Here is a 17,692-nt window from a genome sequence, read left to right as displayed (position 1 = left end):
TACGCGACTCAGCATAAAATAAGCATGCCTCGCTTCGGCCGATTGGCAGATTAGCAGATTAGCAGCTTAGCAGACCAGCAGATGATCGCTCGCCTGTGAGTCCCCTCCCCCACTTCCATTTCGTCCATTTCTTCCCCCACTTCCATTTCGTCCATTTCCTCCCCCACTTCCATTTCGTCCATTTCCTCCCCCACTTCCATTTCGTCCATTTCCTCCCCCACTTCTTCCACTTCTCCCACTTCCCCCTCCCCGATGAACGACTTGCCGGGGGCCCTGCCCAGCAGCGAGCGGTCGAGCAAAGTTGCGCTGTATGCGATTCTAATTTACAGGCACGATGCGTCGAAGCCTGTGTTCCTCTCGGCAGCAGTGGACCTGTCGTCCTTCCCCTTCTTCCACCGCTCCTCCCTGAAGGAGCACGTATTCTTCCACTCCCGATTGGTATGCAGCAGGACCCCCAAGGGAAACAGAGAAGTGATCGAATTAGAGTCGGGGATAGGCCACCTGCACGTTTACACCAATAAGGAAACGAATGTCAGCGTGCTGGTGCTGTCGACCAAAACATACCCCCTGCGAATAGCTTTCGGGCTAATTGACGCTACGCAGAGACTCTTTCAGCAAAAGTGCAGGGGGAAGTATGAACATGTGGTGGAGGACCTGATGGAGGGGGCTCTATTCACAACCGAGTTGCAAGAGCTTCTGAAGAAATACCAAAACCCATCTGAGGCGGACAAGCTCTCCAGGGTACAGAAGGATCTAGATGAGGTAAAAGACGTGATGCTAAAAAACATTGACGATTTGTTACAGCGGGGGGAGAAGCTAGATGACCTCATGAAGAAGAGCCAGGATTTGTCTAACTCTTCCTACCAGTTTTACAGGTGCGTCCCGTCCGACGCTAGGGGGTTAGCGGGCTAGCGGAGGGGAGAGACGGGCCCCTCTGGGTGGTCCTTCCGGCCCTACGATGGGCAACAGTTCGTTCGTAGAGCGGCACCGATGTGTATATACATATATATATTATATATTTATTTATTTGTATTTACATTTACGCCCCCCCTCTTTGCAGGCAAGCTAAGAAGAACAACCAATGCTGCAAGCTATACTGACGAGGACTTCCCCGTTTTTGCCTCCCCCTTAGAGGAGTCATCACAAACAGGGGAACAACGCACCCGGTGGAGTTCTCCCGCGCGACCGACCCATCAGAGGGTTACGACCATTGCTGAGCAGGACAGATGGAGCACTTCGTTGTGACGTTTTAAATTTTTAACTTATTGGATTACATGTGTGTAGTGTGCACTGCAGAGGGGGCTTGTTTTTTTTTGTTCTCTTCACTTCACTTCACTTCTGTTTTTTTTTTTTTTTTTTTTTTTTTTCCCTACGTGGGAGTTCTCCGTGGGGCTCACGCGTGCAGAAGCGGGGCGGGGACTTCCCCTTCGCAGTTGAAGAGAAAAATAAAAAAGGAGAGTTGATCGAGCAGCCCCTTGGCAGAGGAGCCCGCCCCAATGCTGCGCGAGCCCCCCTACTCCTTTTTTTTTCCTTTTTTTGTTACGCTTTTGCCATTTTAAGGCGCACGGCGCACAGCTGTGTGCCTATTCGTGTAGACTGTTTGCACGTCCGTCCCAGTTACCATCATCACCGCCGCGTCACATCGTGCGCCGTTGAGGAAGCAGCTCGTTTAACTTCTTTCCCGAGATTGGAGGCCCCTTCGCGGTTTTGCCCAGCGATCCACTCGTTGGAAGTTGGCGGGGGGTAATAAGCGGTTATGGAGATCGCGGTGGTCTTTGATGATCTTCCATGCGCATTGCTTCGCTCGTTTGGGTGGCCCCCCTCAGGAGCCCTCACATGGGGGATGGCTCGTTCATCGAAATGGGGTCCTGCAGATCTGGTGGGGGGGTGTAAGATGGCAAGCGGGTGAAGAAGGGTGGAGTGGAGTGGAATGGCGAAATGGAGGGGCTAAACGGAGCGGCTAAGCAGAGCGGCCTAACGGAGGGGCAACTACGGGAAGTCCCAACTTAGCCACCGAGGGAGCCCCAAACGGGGGGCCTACCCGAGCGGATGTCAAAGACGGGCAGGACTTCATCAAACATGAAAAAGGTCCCGCAGATAAGCAAAATGGACTTGTCCTTGCAGCACTCGAGGAAGGCGTTTTTCACGATCAGGGGGATGGTGCCTTGGGGGGAGGGAGAGCATTCTCATGTGAAGCGATTGGGGAGTGCTTATGGGAATGCCTATGGGCACACTTATGGGAATGCCTATGGGCACACTTATGGGAATGCTTATGGGCACCCTTTGGGACACTCTTATGGGTACTCTTGGGCGCGCCTTCGCCAGCCTTACCGCGCGTGTAGGGGTTGCCTGCCAGCCACCCAGTCACCTTCTCGGCGCTGCGCAGTAGCAGCCCCCGCAGCTCGCCACTTATCTGCTCGTCTCCGTTGAGCATTTCTGCAACTTCGGCGAAATCGTACGTGCGGTCGTTCAGGGAGGGGAGGTACAGGACGTCCTGCGGGGGGGGAGGAAAAATTGGTAGACGCAGACGAAGGAGAGGTGGGCAAATTGGCAGACGAGTCCACATAATAGGAATACGAAGAAGCGATATAGTGCGTCGAAAAGGCAACAGCGCGTCGGGGAGGGACGGAACTCCGCTCCACGTCGTTCCGCTTTTCTCCTCGCCGCTGCCCACCTGGAGGAGGCCCTGGAAGTGCGCCACGAGGGGCTGGAAGATGGCCAGGCTGCGCGGGCGGGTGGCGCAGACGCAGACGCGTATGGGCCTGCCCTTGTGGAAGCAGTTGACATCTTGGCAGAGCCGATCGACGGCCGTTTCGTTGTGGCCCACGTCGAGGATGACAGCCAGGGGGAGAGAAGCCCCACTGGTGAAACTCCCAGGGGAGGGGGAAACCTTCTTCATCACATGCTCCAGCTGTTCACTAGCAAGGTACTGCATCCTTAGTGGAGGCTTCACACATATTACTGCTTGGAGAATGGGATCTGATGGAGCATCTACCTTTAGGACCTTAAGCGCCTCCGTTGCTATTCTTGTGTTTTCCTCGTTGAATGTCTCTCCGCGAGGTTCCGGTGGGACGACCGTAAGGGTGCAGCCCAAGTCGGTAGCTCTGGTGAAGAGGCTCCTATAGAGTGATACGGACGGCCCGACGACTACACTTGTGCTGCGTTTAATTATCCCAATTTTTTCTTCGCAAATGTCACTGAGGTGGGTCCCTAAGAGCTGTTGATGATCGTAGCCAATCGAGGTGATGATGACCAAATCTGGCTTCTTCAAAATGTTGGTTGCATCTAGGCGACCCCCAATCCCAGTCTCCACGACTGCATAATCCACACCTTTCGCTCTAAAGAACAGATACGCAACGATGGTTACAGTTTCAAAAAAGGATGGCTTCAGGTCCAGCTCGTCTGCCTTCTTCCAAACTTCCCCCACGAGAGAGACCAAGTCCTCTTCACTTATACACTCGTCATCCACTTTGATTCTTTCTCGGAGGGAGAATACATGTGGAGATGTAAACAGCCCCACTCTGTAGTTGCGCAGCTTTAAAGAGACACTTATTTTGTGGCACACGGATCCTTTTCCATTCGTGCCAGCCACGTGAATTGTCTTGTAACTATCACCTGGATTTCCGAAGCTCTCGCTTAGCGCCTTCATTCTTTCCAGCCCCAACTTTAGAGAGTGCGTTCGATAGAGCCTTGTCAGGCACTCCCCGTACCTCTCCGTTGCTTCCCCACCTTTTCCGCTTCCCATGTTGTGTTTTTTTCCCACGTCAAGGGTGAAACCACTTGGGATGAGGAGCACCCCCTTAGGGGGAGGAGGCGAGCGTAGCGGGGGAATAATTATACGACCGCTATGCTCGCCTCCCTCTTTGCTGAGCGGACGATGGAAGGGAAAAAAAAGGGAAGCTTCACCAAGACAGGAGTGAACAAAAAAAAAAAGGAGACAAATCGTGCCTCTAGATGGTGACAAATTTTGCCCTTTTATTTTTGAAACTCATTTGGGGGGAGGGCCGTCCCTCTAGCTAGAGGAAGGGAGGGGGGAAATCGTCCGGTTGGCCGTGCCCCTCTTATGGCAGTGTATACTGTGAGGGGGGCACACCGAAGGGGAATACAGCGCAAACGAAGCGACCGCGCAGCCTCCCAAATGGGGAGCCAACCAACTGCGGTGGAAACCTGTTGGGGCAGGAGTTACCTCACCCGTATGGTCGCGCCGCCTCCCCGTAGACTTCACCAATGGGGGGGGGGAGGTCAACGCGACTGCACCCCTCGTGCGTTTCGCATGGAACGCGGGGCAATATGCTCAGTTAAACGATCAGTGGTGAACCCACCACGGGGGTGTGACTTTTTTTTTTTTTTTCCCCCACAGGTGCGCCGCTTCACCACTTCACCGCTTCACCACTTCACCGCTGCACTTACACCTATATGTGGGGCACCCGGGCAACCATCTCGGGAGAGAGAACGGAATGAGTGCATGTGCCGGAGTGGCGGCTCGTATGCAGGGCGTACGCGGGGGAGAGAAGCGGCGGGGAAGCGACGCAGGGGAGCTGCCGAGCTGTGGTGACGACAAGCCGGCCACGTACAAACGGGCTGCTAACCAGCTACGGAGGGAGCTACGCAGGGAGATACGCTGGAAGCTACTCGGGAGCTACCGAGCGAACTGCCCCCTGAGGGAGGGGCGCATGCGGAGCGGCGAGTTCAAAGCGGCCCACACGTTAGCGCCCCCTCTAGGGAGAGTATGTGCGCGCCGCCGGGGGGCCTCTTCTGGGGGAAGCCCTCTTGGCGGCGCCCTCCCCCTGGCCCCTCAGCCGATGCGGATTGCGCCGCGAACTGCACCGCTGAGAGCGCGAGCGTCAGGGGGATGTGACGGGGCCACCTCGCTTGGGTGCTACTCCGCCGCTGTACAGCCGCCCCACCGCCGCTCTCCACCTCTACGCCGGGGGGATGACCCTTTACTTCCCCACCGCGGGGTGTACGCATGCATTGGCCGCGCGGGGCGCTGCTGAGGGGCCGCGAGTGCCCCATTTTGGCCCTCCGTCAGCGGCGCGCAAAGGTGGGTGCACGCTGGCACTCGCAGCGTTGGGGTTGGCGGTTGAAAAAAAAAAATAAATAAAAAAATAAAACAATAAAATAATAACAAAAAAAATAAACATCAAATAAGCTTCCCCCCCAAAAGGATACGTTCAGATTGCCAAACGATTGCGAAACGGTTTTCTGCAAACACGCTCACAAACATTTGCACAAAAAAGCTCCTGCGCATCAACAGCACGATTTGCTCGCTCCCTCTACACGCGACAAAGCGAAACGTATCTCCTCTCCAAAAAGGTATATATATACTTGCCCCATTTTGCAAGAACCTTTGGCCCACGGGCTCATCCCCCAATAGGTAGAAGCTTGTAGAGGCAGGTGAACACTCTCCCTCGCCCTTCAGCGGAACTGTGCAGTTGTGCCAGCCCTCTTCTTTTCTTCCTCTCCTTTTGCTTCCCCCCCTTTGCTTCCCCCCCTTTGCTTCCCCCCTTTGCAAGATGACGCCGAAACCCAAAATTGTGCTCGTCGGGTCGGGCATGATCGGAGGCGTGATGGCCACGCTGATTGTGCAGAAGAACCTGGGGGACGTAGTGATGTTTGACGTAGTGAAAAACATGCCCCAAGGAAAGGCACTAGATACGTCTCACTCGAATGTGATGGCTTATTCCAATTGCAAGGTGACTGGCTCGAACTCGTATGATGACTTGAAGGGAGCCGACGTGGTGATCGTCACTGCGGGATTTACTAAAGCACCAGGAAAGAGCGACAAGGAATGGAACCGAGATGATTTACTCCCCTTGAATAACAAAATTATGATTGAGATTGGGGGACATATTAAGAACCTTTGCCCCAATGCCTTTATCATTGTGGTGACGAACCCAGTGGACGTGATGGTGCAGTTACTCTTCGAGCATTCCGGAGTCCCAAAAAATAAAATCATCGGATTAGGTGGTGTGCTAGATACATCTAGACTGAAATATTACATATCGCAGAAGTTGAACGTCTGCCCGAGAGATGTTAATGCACTCATTGTCGGTGCACATGGGAACAAGATGGTTCTCCTGAAAAGGTACATCACAGTTGGAGGTATCCCATTGCAAGAATTTATTAATAACAAAAAGATTACAGATGAAGAAGTGGAAGGCATATTTGATCGCACTGTGAACACTGCTTTGGAGATTGTGAACCTCCTTGCCTCTCCTTATGTTGCCCCAGCTGCTGCCATCATCGAAATGGCCGAATCTTATTTGAAGGATATAAAGAAAGTGCTTGTTTGTTCCACTCTACTAGAGGGACAATACGGCCACAGCAACATCTTTGGTGGTACTCCTCTCGTTATCGGGGGCACCGGAGTTGAGCAAGTCATCGAGTTGCAGCTGAATGCCGAGGAGAAGACCAAGTTCGACGAGGCAGTTGCGGAGACTAAAAGGATGAAGGCGCTCATTTAAAGGTGACTTCCCCTTTTCAATGAGAGAGAGTTTTTCCTTTTTTTTTTTTTTCCCTACGTGGAGGGGTGTGCAACTTTCATATGGGTCAAATTGTAATGAGCCTTTTGGGGGGACAGAGAGAGAGAGAGAGTGAGAGAGAGAAAAAGAAAGAGGCAGTGTTTAGTGGTACTCAGTTTATCGCTTAACCGCCTCTTTCTTCTCCCCCCATAAGGTGTGCCCCTTTTTTTTTTTTCCCCTCCCGTGTGTAACCCTTGCTAGAGCATATTACATTTCTTTTACGAGATAAGTGTGCCCCTTTAAACTGTCCTGTCGCCGTGCCTTTTTTTTAAAAAACTGTGTGTTACTTCCCATGGGGGGCACCCCCTTCGCCTGCTACCTGCGCGTATGACGAGAGCGGCGCGTCCAGGGTTAGCAATTAACGGTTAGGGTTAGGGTTCGCAATTAGGGTTAGGGTTAGGGTTCGCAATTAGGGTTAGGGTTCGCAATTAGGGTTAGGGTTAATGATTAGGGTTAGAGTTAGCAATTAGTGTTAGGGTTAGCAATTAGGGTTAGGTTTAGCAATTAGGGTTTAGGGTTAGGGTTAGTGATTAGTGTTAGGGTTATGGTTAGGGTTAGGATTAGTTATTAATGTTGGGGTGAGTGATTAGGGTTTGGGTTAGTGATTAGGGTTACGGTTAGAGATTAGGGTTTATGGTTAGTGTTAGGAGTTAGGGTTAACGATTACGAGTTACCTGCTACCATATACTAGTTATAGCTTCTGGCTCCCCGCCTTTTTTCGCCTACTAAAGAAAGGTTTACCATGTTGGGTGTAGACATCTCATCGTTTCAGCATAGCGTTCTTCACTATCGACACTCATGTGGTGGTCCTTCCCGACGCACCTTTAACGTCGATCACACAGAAGGTTATTCACGCTAGTGGCTACTGCAGTTGGTGTTATCTACTTAACAGCAGAAATGGGGGATGCACACTTAAAAAAAAAAAAAAAAAACGTTTCGCGTGGGCACGCTGTGTGCATGACGCCTGCACATGTGGCTGCTCTCCACGCTGGGATGGTCTTCCGCGTCCGTCATGTGTACGGGGGGTACCTTCTCATTCGCAGCTTCCTCTTCTCCATCGATCCTGCTCTGTCGCTTCGCATGTCGCTTCGCGTATCGCTTCCCACGTCGCCGCCTCTTCACCTACTCATCGTCGATGGCGCGAATGTAAAACACGTTGTTGCCGCGAATGAAGGCGTCGTAGTAGCTCTCGACGAGCTCGCCCTCAAAGAACTCCTCGGTCTGCTCCAGCGCGACGTTCATGCGTTCATCCAGGCAGGCCAAAATGCCCTTGAAATCTGACCCGTTGTTCAGGCGCACTATAACAACTCGCCCCTTCAGGCTCTCGACAAAGTCCTTCGGCGAGTTGGAGCTCATTTTGGGCGGGGGGGGGAACGAGGGAAAAAGGAAAGCGTGGACGTGCTTGAGTGATACTCACGTAGGTATTGGTGAACTCATCCGTGTGGTGCTCGGAGGGGTCAGCTTGTAAATCCCTACAGTGGGGGAGATTCGCAGTGGGGGAGAGGAAGGAGAAGCAGAAGATCGGCCAAGCGCACGACTGATTCTCTTTCGAAGGAGCTTACGAAAGGTAGAAGTAGTGTGGATTGCTCGGTTGGGCAGAGTGGGAAGGGTCCCTGTTGGAGCCTCTCCAGAAAAGGAAGCGGCTAATGAGTGTTCCACGTGTACGTGCTTATCGTGCATCCCGCGAGCGGTCGAGGGGGGGTGGAGTCGCACTCGTCAGTTTGGCTCTCATCGGGGGGAGAAAAAAAAAAAAAAACAGCTAAAAAAAAGGATAGTATTTTTTTATTTTATTTTTTTTTTTCTCTCGCTCCCACGTTGCATCCGCGGTTAACGCCGCCGTTCACGCCGCCCAACCCCCTCGAGCGTCTCCATTAAAGGTAACCACTTTACCCCCTTTGGTGGAAGCACATTGAGCAGATCGGAACGAACGAAAATAGGCCAACAGGTGAATCGCAACAAATTGGATGGATTGGCCAAAAAAATAAAAAAAAAAATTCAGCACCTTTTGTAGACCGCTTACTGATAAACTGATGGGGATCGCCTCCTTCCGGTGGGTCCCTTTTCCCACATGGGGAGATACACCTGCCGTTCGGTTGGACGTGATCGCACTGGGAGGAATAATCACTCCGCTGTTCACAGTTAGCATATGCGTTTTTTTAAAATGACATACTTGGGGGGAAGAAGTTGGAAGGGGCAGCAGGAAGGAGCGGCTAGAAGGAGCAGCTAAAAAGCGCCGCTGAAAGACGCTGCTCGAAAACGCTGCTCTACTGCGCTCCTCGAACGCGCTGCTCTACGGCGACGCGCAACACAGCCAAACGGATGAATACGCAAAAACATACGAATGAGTAACAAACGCGGTTGCTTGGTGTTGCTTCTGCAGGGGCGGTGGGGAGGTATTCACCTGCCAAGCCGTCACTTCGTTATTAATTTGCTTCATTATTACTTGGCTTCATTCTTTTGCGTAGCTGCACCTCCCAAGTGCTCCCTTCCCTTGAAGAACGAGCAGGGGGTGGACCACATGATGGAGCGATCAGGTGATGTGGACCACGTGACGGGCGCTCTTTGACCCTTAAAAAAGTCGACACAGCGCAGCAGCAAACAGCCGGGGGAGCTTCTAATCTTCACCGCCTCTAATCTTCACCACCTCTAATCTTCACCGCTTCGCTGCTAAACGGATTCGCTGCTAAACGGATTCGCTGCTAAACGGATTCGCTCCTAAACCGCCGCGCCGCTAAACCGCCGCGCTTCTACCCCTTTATGTTGAACAGGTCGTTGAGCGACTCCTTCTGGTGGATGCGCCTTATCGCGTCGGCCACGAGCACGGAGACGCTCAGCTTGGTGATCTTCTTGCAGCTGTCGATGTTCTTGTTCGACTTGACGGTGTCCGTCACGACGACCTCCTCGAGGGGGGAATTCTCGATGCGGTCAATAGCGGGTCCGGAGAAAAGGCCGTGCGTAGCGAAGGCGAACACTCTCCTGGCGCCATGCTTCTTCAGTTGCTTGGCAGCTTCACATAAAGTTCCAGACGTGTCGATCATATCATCTACTATGATCACATCCGAGTCGTATACATTTCCAACGAGGTCCATTTTTTCAATTTCATTCGGTTTGGTCCTCTGCTTTATTAACATGGCAATACCACATTCACTTATCCCGCGGTGGTTGAGCCCGTCTTGGAACTTCCTTGCTCGGTATACCCCCCCCGCATCTGGGGATACGATTACGGGCTTGTATAGGTCCTTCTTGGTGAAGTAGTCTAGCCCTATCAGTTGGGCTTCTAAATTATCTACAGGTACTCTAGGGCCAAAGAACCCTTGTATTTGTCCCGAATGTAAATCTATGGCAACCACACGGTCTACTCCCATAGCTTCTATCATCCTGGCAACATCAGCTGCTGATATGGGTACCCTAGAACTTAGCTTCCTATCCTGTCTTGCATACCCATAGTAGGGGATCACTGCGGTGATCTTCTTCGCGGATGCTCTCCTACAGGTTGAAATCATTAGTAATAACTCAATTAGATTTTCGTTAACAGGAGGACATGTTGGCTGTATAATGTAGACATCCTTCCCTCGGATGCTTTCCAAGAATTGCATGGAGACCTCCCCATCTGCGAATCTCTTCAAGTGTACTCTCCCTAGTATAGTGCCCAGATGATCTGCGATGTCTTTACTTAACAGGGGGTTGGAGGAGCCACTAAAGAGAATGGCATTCTCCATTTTTTCGATGGGCCTCTTCTCTTCTGATCTCCACAAGGGGTGACGGAATCCCTTTTTGCTGCTGTCGCAGAAGGATATGGCTTTGCTTCTGAAAAGGGTCTCATTTCCACCGTTGGGTTGCCTCCAATGGAGGAATGAACTTAGGTCCCTCTTTACATTTTTCGCATGTGATTTGAACTCCCTTCTCCTCTCCTCATCTCTCAGTGTGCAGTAATACACGACGCTACTGCTTAACAGTACAGCTAGCGTCCTTTCGTAATTGCCCTGACCGAAAAAATTAGTTCTCTTGTACCACTTCCTTGTGCTGCATCCTTTGGGGAGAAAAAAACTCATCTTGCACGCCTCCTCTGTGGGGGGAGCGGCGGATGCGCTTGGCCAAATCACCAACCGGCGCGCAGCTGGTGAACAGGCGAGCTGCTCAAAAGGGGGAAGCGGTGTAAAGGCGGCTAAGCGGTGTAAATGCGGCTAAGAGGCGTAAAAGCGGCGAAGCGGCGTAAAATGTGCTGAACGCGCGGGGAGGGGATTCTCTCTTAATTTCGTAGAGCCACCGCAGCAGGGGGGGGGCGGCGTGGCTTCAATGGAAGATTCTTTTTTCCGATGTGGGGAAGGGCCGCGGGGGCTATCCAAGCAAGAGAAGGGGCAGGAAAAAAAAGGAAAAAAAAACAACAAAGTGGTAAGCGGCAAAGCGGCGAAGCGTTGACGCGTCGTAGCGATCTACTTAACCACGCGGGGGCGACAAATTAGCCAAGCCTTCCAGCATCCAGTCCGACTGCACAAAGAACAGCAATGCATACAGCAATGCCAAGTGTTTGGCGGTGGGGGAAAAAAATCGTCGTTCTGTGGAAGGGCAAGGGAGGGAGAAGCTTCACGATGTGGCCTCTTCTACGTGCATAAGCGATGCAGGAGGGATGCACGAAGGTATACACAGAGGCTCACGCGGGTGCTGCTATGCAAAGAAGCCCCCGTTCACCTCCTGAGGTGCAGTCGACGCGCAACTGGTGCCCAACTTCCCCGCCCTTTTCAGTGGGAATGCAAAGGGGTAATAAAAATGTATAGCGGAACAACTCAAAGCGTGGTGATGGGAAGCGGCAGTTCGTAGGGGAGGTTAACACAGTAAAAGGATGCCAAGTTAAAATTTTGCCAAAGATGTATCATTAAATGAATCGAAATAGGGGTAACCGTTTTCGCTTTTCCGTTCGGACCCTGCTTTGTCGCTTCGTCGCTTCGTCGCTTCGTCGCTTCGTCGCTTCGTCGCTTCGTCGCTTCGTTGCTTTGTTGCTTTGTTGCTTTGTTGCTTTTTTTTTTTTTTTTTTACCTGTTCGTATGAGTCAGGGTACCACCTGGAGTGCGCGCCGGTTGAGGGCCCCAACTGGCATACCTCCCCGAAGCAGCTCACTTTGATTTACATGAATTGCGTATATAGGACGTACATATGGAGGGATCTGCTTTTCTCCCTCTTTTTTTTCGCCTCCTTTGGAGTAACGCATACATATGTTTTCCTCTCCCAGAGGGAGGCCCAAACTAGGAGGAAATCCCCCCATATCGACATCGTAACGTGTAGACCGTGCAGCAGTTCGTTGGAACTGTGCCAACTTTGTTTTTCGCTGCTCACTTCCACACAAATTGGGGGGAGGTGCTTACCGTTCGAAGCGGCATCTCTATGCAAAATGTAGAAAGACAAATAGTTGGAGGCAATGATTGGATTACAAGAAGAGGGAAAAATGCATTTCCCTAACTCCACCACATAGGGTTCACTCATCGCATAAACGGATCAACCATCTGTGGTGACACACGTGCCAGTTTTACTATCGCGCGGTGCGACTTTTCCCATTTTTTGCTGACATGTTCTACTAGTGTGCACAGAGTGGTTAAAAAGTTATGAACGAGTCAGGTTTTTTTTTTTTTTTTATTATTTTTTTTTTTTTACACCAGCAGAGGGCATTTTGGCTAGCTAAGCTAGCCACTTCATACAGGTGAGGACACATACACATGCCCCTTTTTACACAACAAATGTGCCAATGAGAGGGGAGCGAATGTGGCCCAAATGATTCTTCCCTGTTTTGCTTAATTCACAGTGGGGTGGTAAACAACCGTTGGGCGTAGCTCTTACGATGGGCCATCCAACCGGTGTGCGTTTTTTTTTTTTTTTTTTTTAAGGTCGTTTTGCCCCAATGGCAGTTTCCGTTGCAGCAAAATGGAGAAAAAGGAAATATGTTTTTTTTTGTTTTTTTTTTGCTCAATCGAGGGTTATGCCACTGCGGGTGGTGACTGCAACTGTGGTGGGATCCCCGTGTCTCTTCCTCTTTTTCTGTGTATGTTCTCAGACGGCTTGGAGAATTCCCCCACACTCTTTGCCCTTTCGATTAAAAACCCGGCGAACGCGTGGTGCTGGTGCGGCGCTGCCGAGGAGCATACGTAGGATGCGGCGCGGTGGGGTAAGAAAAAAAAAAAAATCAGCAAAGTGAAGCAACGCGATATATAGGGTGAACACAGCATGGATGCGAAAACGTGGGGAACCTTTTTATTTTATTTTTTTTTTTCATGCCAACTGGCGAGCGGGGAGAGACGCTAGTTTGGCTTGGCTTCCTCCTCCACGACCGCCTCGTGTTTGTAGTTCTCGAACAAGTAGCTAATATGCTTTAGTGAGTCGTCAAAGAGCTCCTTTTCTTGAGCATTTAGATCCAGCTCGATGATTTTCTCTATTCCCTTGCCTCCAATGACCACAGGGATCCCTGCAAAGACTCCCTTGTGGCCATACTGGCCATTCAGTGGCACCGAGCATACCAACACTCTCTTCAAGTCCTTCAAGTAGGCCTCTATAATTTCCACAATAGCTAAGGAAGGCGCAAAACAAACTGACCCTTCTGGCAATAACTCGAGTAACTCCAAGCCTGTGTTCCTTGTCTTCTCCACAATTTGGCTAATCTCTTTCTCCGTGATGGCTCCCTTCTTGGTGAAGTCGTGCAGTGGGATTCCGTTCACGCAGCAGTAGCGTGGCAGGGGGACCATTTTGTCTCCGTGGGCTCCTATGACGAATCCTTGGACGTCTCCGGGGTTTACCTGCGGGGGGGGGGGGGGAAGGAAGTAGGGGGGGCATCGGCGATTTTTGTGGGATTATTCGGATGGGTTTAGGGTTAGGGTTCAGATTTAGGGTTAGGGTTCAGATTTAGGGTTAGGGTTTAAATTTAGGGTTAGGCTTTAGGTTTAGAGTTAGTATTTAGGGAACTGTACAGGGAACGGTGCTACCCCTTTTGTTTTGATAGACCCTCTGTAGTGTAGCCATCACTGCGACTCGCCTCTTTTCGTGTGACTTACCCTGAGCTTCTCCGCCAGGTTGTGTCTGAGCCTGGCGCTGTGAAGAACGCCGGCCATGCCGCAGATCTTATGGGAGGGGATGTTTGCATTTTCCTGTAAAACTTTGGCCATGCAATCAACGGGGTTGGTGGTGACCACGACGAAGGCTTGAGGGCAGTGCTTCTTGATGGACTTGGAGACCTCCTTCAGTAGCTTCACGTTGGATGTATACACCTGTCTTTCTATATCTTCTTCATCAAATTCTGCGAACTCCCTTTCGGATACCTCAATCGTCACGACCACCACTAGGGAGTCCTTAATGTCTGTGATTTCGTTCGTCCCCAGGATGTTAATTCTCGATCGGTTGAGGGGGCGCGTGTGCAGGATGTCTAGGGCTCTTCCCTTGGGCAGGTCTGCGCGGGGGGGGGCACACGTAGAAGTGAACAGAGAGGAGTACACACAGACGGGTGTCCACAGAGACAGGCGCACAGCGCACGTTCATTTCCGCCTGTCAACGGCTCACCCTTTCTGAAGTCGTGCAGAACCACGTCGCCCAGGTTCTTTTCGCAAATCATGTGGGCCAGGGTGCAGCCGATGTCTCCCGCGCCGAGGACGCTTATCTTGGGATGCTTAACTGAGGTCATTTTGGCTGGGGTTTGTGTGGAGGCGGGCTCGGGTGGCTCTTCAGAAGGGAGTTAGATGTTCACTGGTGGGGGAGGTGCTGCAAGGGGAGGAGGGGATCATAAGTAAGACGGTGTGGTGTGCGCCTCCACATGAGCGCCTGTGTTGAGTGCCTCTCTACATGAGCAGCTGTGTTGAGTGCCTCTCTACATGAGCAGCTGTGTGAGGCTACAAAGCCGAGCCAACGGGCGGGACACACCAGCATGCAGAATGAGCTCACCTGTAAGTCAATCGAATCACAACAGAATTGTGGGTAGTTAACTGGAGAGACTGCTGTGAAAGTTGTGGGTGGGGTGTTCATGCGTGTAGGCACGTGTGTAGGTGCGCTGGCGGACTAAGCGCATTGCCTGGTCACTCAGGGGTTGCGTTTTTTGCGGGCTCTTTCGTGGGGAGTGTTTCCTTTCGAGTGATACGCTCCTGAACATTCATTTAGCGTCCTTGGCGCTTCCTTCCAGTTTACCTTTTCGTTTGCTTTTCCTTCACGGGAGAGGAATTGCGGCAGATGGGGGATTAATGTGCAGGGTCCACGGAGAGAAAAAAAAAAAAAAAAAAAAAATACCAAATAGTAAATCCCAAATGGCAAATGACAAATACCAAATGACAAGGGGAAATGGCAATGCGCTCCAAAATGCACGCGACGTGTGCTGAAGAGAAAAGTGGGAAATTAAAATGAGCGGTCGAGCCACACGCGCAGCGCGAGGAGAGAAGCGCGGAGGAAGAGTACTTATATATGCGCATGCACATGCACGTGCATAAACACACGTACGTGCATACATTTGGCCCCTCAGGGGGGGGCCCATAACGCAGCTGGCGAGGCAGTCCGCCCAGGCAGTGTCTTCTACATGGTGCCCCGCTGTGTCTAATGGCTAGCTGATAAGTAGGAAGCTTTTTGGGAGCTAACTTAGAGCATCTGGAGGGGCGAGCTAAATGGCGGCCACGAAAAAAAAAAAAAAGCTTCCCTTCTGCACATGCCCAATCCGCATAGCTAGGCAAATTGCATTCGCGTCGGGGTGGCTTCCCTTTTTTTTCGCTTCCTCAGCGCACTTGGCATAGCGCGGCGTGGCGTATCGCGGCACAGCATAGCATGGCTTGGCTGGCTTGTTTTTTTCCCCTCTGCGCTCCCCCCCTTTCTACGCAGCCACTGTAGGGGCTACAAGACAAGGGGTGCGTGTGTGGGGGAAGTCTCACGGGTACGTGGGCACGGTTGGGTAGCCCCTCCCCAGTGGCTGATTGGCCCCACGTTTCTTTCCTCACGCGGCTTGTTAGCCACACGGGTGGAGGCGGCACGTGCAGTCCATCTCGTCCTTCCGCGGTGGCGTGGCGCACATTTGGCAGCTCCGTTCGTCCGTTCGATCGGTTTTTTTTAATTTTTTTTTTTTCCCAAAAAGGGGTTCATCTTTACATTTCTAGAGTTTTTTTTTTTTTTTTTTTCTTTTTGGGGGGGAAAGGTGGTCAAGGCGGGACGGCGTAGCTGCTCCTCCCTCTGCTTCTCCCCCCCCGGGTCACCGTGTATGCCGCCTGCACGTCAGTGTGCGCGCTTGACGGGGCGAAGTGGGCTCCCCGGTTAAGAAGCCTACCCGGCTAAGAGGACCACCCAGTGAGAGCACTACCCAGCGAGGGCACTACCCCGCAAGTGACTCACCGCGCTCGTTCTTCACCCATCCGCACCGTCGTCTCGCAGCTTTACAGTCGCATTGCCTCCCCGAAAGGGACGTCCCCCCCCTCGGTGCCGCGTACCGCAAAGGGGTAAAAGAGTTAATTTTCTTCGCGCTTTTTTTTTTTTTTCCTTTTAACCGCAATCCGCATAAGAGAAAAGGTTAGAAAAAAAAAAGAAAAAAAATTAGGAGAGCTCCTTCCCACTAAGGGTACTCCATTCGGGGTCATCGAATGAGTATTGCTCGCTACAACTTGGCAACGTCGCCCATCTGGCGTTCACCTCAACAGGTTGGAGAGAGGTACACTAGGGGACGCTCGCTACACTAGGGACCGATCGCTAAACTAAGGGCCGATCGCTACACTAAGGGCCGATCGCTGCACGTTTGCACGTGCCCACGCCTACACCTGCGCAGGCATACACTTGTGCACACAGCGGAACGGCGTCGTCGCACGCAGAGCTGCCCTCCTCTCCACCCCCGCATGAGCACGCAGAAGGGAGACGAGCAGATGCGCGGGGAGGGGGTGCAGCCCAGGCCAGAGAAGAGGGATGACGTGGCGGCACAAGCACAGGGGGGAGAGGCCGACCAAAACGACAGAAGCGGCAGAAGCGGCAAAAGCGACCAAGACGACCAAGACAGCGATGCCTATGCCATCTTGGCCGACCAACCGGAAAAAGAAAAAAAAACACTCAAGGGGAAAATAATAGAATTAGAAAATACCATAAACACAAAAATTGTGCAGCTGCAAAAGGAGCTAAATGAAACGAAGGAGAACCGACAGACACAAGACGACTTTAACTTCGCAGACATCTTAAAAGAATTTAAAGAAGAAATAACTCAGAAGATAAATCAAGTGACCCAGGCAATAGAAAAGAAGGTAGAGGAGCAAAATTTAAAACATGCCAAACTGTTTAGCATCCTCGTTTCTCTTAAAAATGAAAACTTTACCATTAGCAAGTCGATTTCTCTGCTGAACGATAAGATCCATATGATCGAGGGGGAGATAGGCGAGTGACTCCTATAGGTGGGCGCACCAACAGGTACTTCCCAATAGGTACTTCCCAACAGATACTTCCCAACAGATTCTTCTGCATTTGTGTGTGGCAGTGGGGGGGGAAAAGAAACCCACCGCCGGGGACCCCCCATTGCCAATTTTTTTTTTTTTTAAGCCAACTCTTAACGGTGCAGAGCGGCGATGTGGAGCAACGCAACCACGGGGGGGGGTAACCACTGTGGGTATGCCCTCCGTCTTCCTACGCACTGTGTGCACCCCGTCACCTTCCCCTTGCTACCTTCCCCTTTCTACTTACCCCCCTTTTTGCAAACTTCCCGCGACGCCCGGGGACACCCCCCCAAGGGAGGAAACAAAACACGCAGATGGGGTGGCTCCCCTCCGATTGCCAAGTTAAAAACATTTGGGACGTTCCAAAGAAAGGGCTACGTACCGAACATCGTCTCGGTAGAGGTTCCTTCCCCTAGGCATATGCCCCCCGCGAACGCTGTCGTCTGCTCATCGTTGTGCCAAGATGAAGCCACAGTGTTAAGTGTAATACCCGTTGGAACATTTTCACACCGTGCACAGGGGTGGAGACACACATGGTCAGTGTTGCCAGGTTAAAGCGGAAAGAGGTGTAACTGAGTCGACATATCTGTTCGGGACAGTCCCAGGGAACTTCTCCTCAACGGATAACCCTCCCTTTATGGCCTCATCATATGAGAAGTGTAATCCTGCACACCCGAATGGAAAGTTTTTTTTTTTTTTTTTGGGGTTTTTTTTTTTTCCTTTTTTTTGCGCATGTGTGGTACCAACTGATTGTGC

At 51.7% G+C, this 17,692-nt stretch overlaps 7 protein-coding genes across 7 annotated transcripts, besides 20 other annotated features; 3 read left to right on the top strand and 4 right to left on the bottom strand.

The window, feature by feature from the left end:
• Positions 1–252: 252 nt before the first annotated feature.
• Positions 253–912, top strand: PVX_116640 (VAMP-like protein YKT62, putative; the record flags this gene model as incomplete). Its single annotated transcript, XM_001615572.1, has 1 exon — positions 253–912. One exon carries the CDS (start codon positions 253–255, stop codon positions 910–912), a length of 660 nt encoding a protein of 219 aa, XP_001615622.1.
• Positions 374–417: a microsatellite.
• Positions 706–727: a microsatellite.
• Positions 913–1,598: 686 nt separating the features above from the next.
• Positions 1,599–1,655: a microsatellite.
• A 177-nt stretch (positions 1,656–1,832) lies between these two features.
• On the bottom strand, positions 1,833–4,304 carry PVX_116635 (dihydrofolate synthase/folylpolyglutamate synthase, putative; the record flags this gene model as incomplete). Its single annotated transcript, XM_001615571.1, has 3 exons — positions 2,305–4,304; positions 2,042–2,164; positions 1,833–1,876 (listed from the first exon to the last, which is right to left on the bottom strand). Exons 1-3 carry the CDS (start codon positions 3,743–3,745, stop codon positions 1,833–1,835), a joined length of 1,608 nt encoding a protein of 535 aa, XP_001615621.1. The 5' UTR covers positions 3,746–4,304.
• Positions 1,856–1,987: a microsatellite.
• Positions 2,194–2,241: a microsatellite.
• Positions 2,686–2,715: a microsatellite.
• Positions 3,080–3,105: a microsatellite.
• Positions 3,274–3,315: a microsatellite.
• Positions 3,361–3,383: a microsatellite.
• Positions 3,472–3,503: a microsatellite.
• Positions 4,305–4,357: 53 nt separating the features above from the next.
• Positions 4,358–4,418: a microsatellite.
• A 71-nt stretch (positions 4,419–4,489) lies between these two features.
• Positions 4,490–4,533: a microsatellite.
• A 983-nt stretch (positions 4,534–5,516) lies between these two features.
• PVX_116630 (lactate dehydrogenase) lies at positions 5,517–6,823 on the top strand (the record flags this gene model as incomplete). The annotated part of the gene is made up of 1 exon (XM_001615570.1): positions 5,517–6,823. One exon carries the CDS (start codon positions 5,517–5,519, stop codon positions 6,465–6,467), a length of 951 nt encoding a protein of 316 aa, XP_001615620.1. The 3' UTR covers positions 6,468–6,823.
• Positions 6,379–6,413: a microsatellite.
• A 223-nt stretch (positions 6,824–7,046) lies between the features above and the next one.
• On the bottom strand, positions 7,047–8,242 carry PVX_116625 (U6 snRNA-associated Sm-like protein LSm6, putative). Its single transcript, XM_001615569.1, has 2 exons — positions 8,087–8,242; positions 7,047–7,996 (listed from the first exon to the last, which is right to left on the bottom strand). The coding sequence occupies exon 2, from the start codon at positions 7,878–7,880 to the stop codon at positions 7,647–7,649; it is 234 nt and encodes a 77-aa protein (XP_001615619.1). The 5' UTR covers positions 7,881–7,996; positions 8,087–8,242; the 3' UTR covers positions 7,047–7,646.
• Positions 7,432–7,518: a microsatellite.
• Positions 7,726–7,751: a microsatellite.
• Positions 7,883–7,903: a microsatellite.
• A 14-nt stretch (positions 8,243–8,256) lies between the features above and the next one.
• Positions 8,257–8,314: a microsatellite.
• Positions 8,315–9,134: 820 nt separating this feature from the next.
• Positions 9,135–10,576, bottom strand: PVX_116620 (phosphoribosylpyrophosphate synthetase, putative; the record flags this gene model as incomplete). Its single annotated transcript, XM_001615568.1, has 2 exons — positions 9,135–9,168; positions 9,198–10,576. The coding sequence occupies one exon, from the start codon at positions 10,574–10,576 to the stop codon at positions 9,272–9,274; it is 1,305 nt and encodes a 434-aa protein (XP_001615618.1). The 3' UTR covers positions 9,135–9,168; positions 9,198–9,271.
• Positions 10,046–10,265: a microsatellite.
• A 2,235-nt stretch (positions 10,577–12,811) lies between the features above and the next one.
• On the bottom strand, positions 12,812–14,187 carry PVX_116615 (lactate/malate dehydrogenase, putative; the record flags this gene model as incomplete). Its single annotated transcript, XM_001615567.1, has 3 exons — positions 14,061–14,187; positions 13,559–13,950; positions 12,812–13,303 (listed from the first exon to the last, which is right to left on the bottom strand). The coding sequence occupies exons 1-3, from the start codon at positions 14,179–14,181 to the stop codon at positions 12,812–12,814; spliced, it is 1,005 nt and encodes a 334-aa protein (XP_001615617.1). The 5' UTR covers positions 14,182–14,187.
• Positions 14,188–15,735: 1,548 nt separating this feature from the next.
• Positions 15,736–15,758: a microsatellite.
• Positions 15,759–16,009: 251 nt separating this feature from the next.
• On the top strand, positions 16,010–17,080 carry PVX_116610 (hypothetical protein). The gene has a single exon (XM_001615566.1). The coding sequence runs from the start codon at positions 16,355–16,357 to the stop codon at positions 16,886–16,888; it is 534 nt and encodes a 177-aa protein (XP_001615616.1). The 5' UTR covers positions 16,010–16,354; the 3' UTR covers positions 16,889–17,080.
• Positions 17,081–17,262: 182 nt separating this feature from the next.
• Positions 17,263–17,283: a microsatellite.
• Between the last annotated feature and the right edge of the window lie 409 nt (positions 17,284–17,692).

This window comes from Plasmodium vivax, chromosome 12 (genome assembly GCF_000002415.2).
Source record: "Plasmodium vivax chromosome 12, whole genome shotgun sequence".
Classification (NCBI taxonomy): domain Eukaryota; phylum Apicomplexa; class Aconoidasida; order Haemosporida; family Plasmodiidae; genus Plasmodium; species Plasmodium vivax.
Note: the sequence above shows the minus strand (reverse complement) of the source record. Positions and strands in the feature narration are given on the sequence as shown.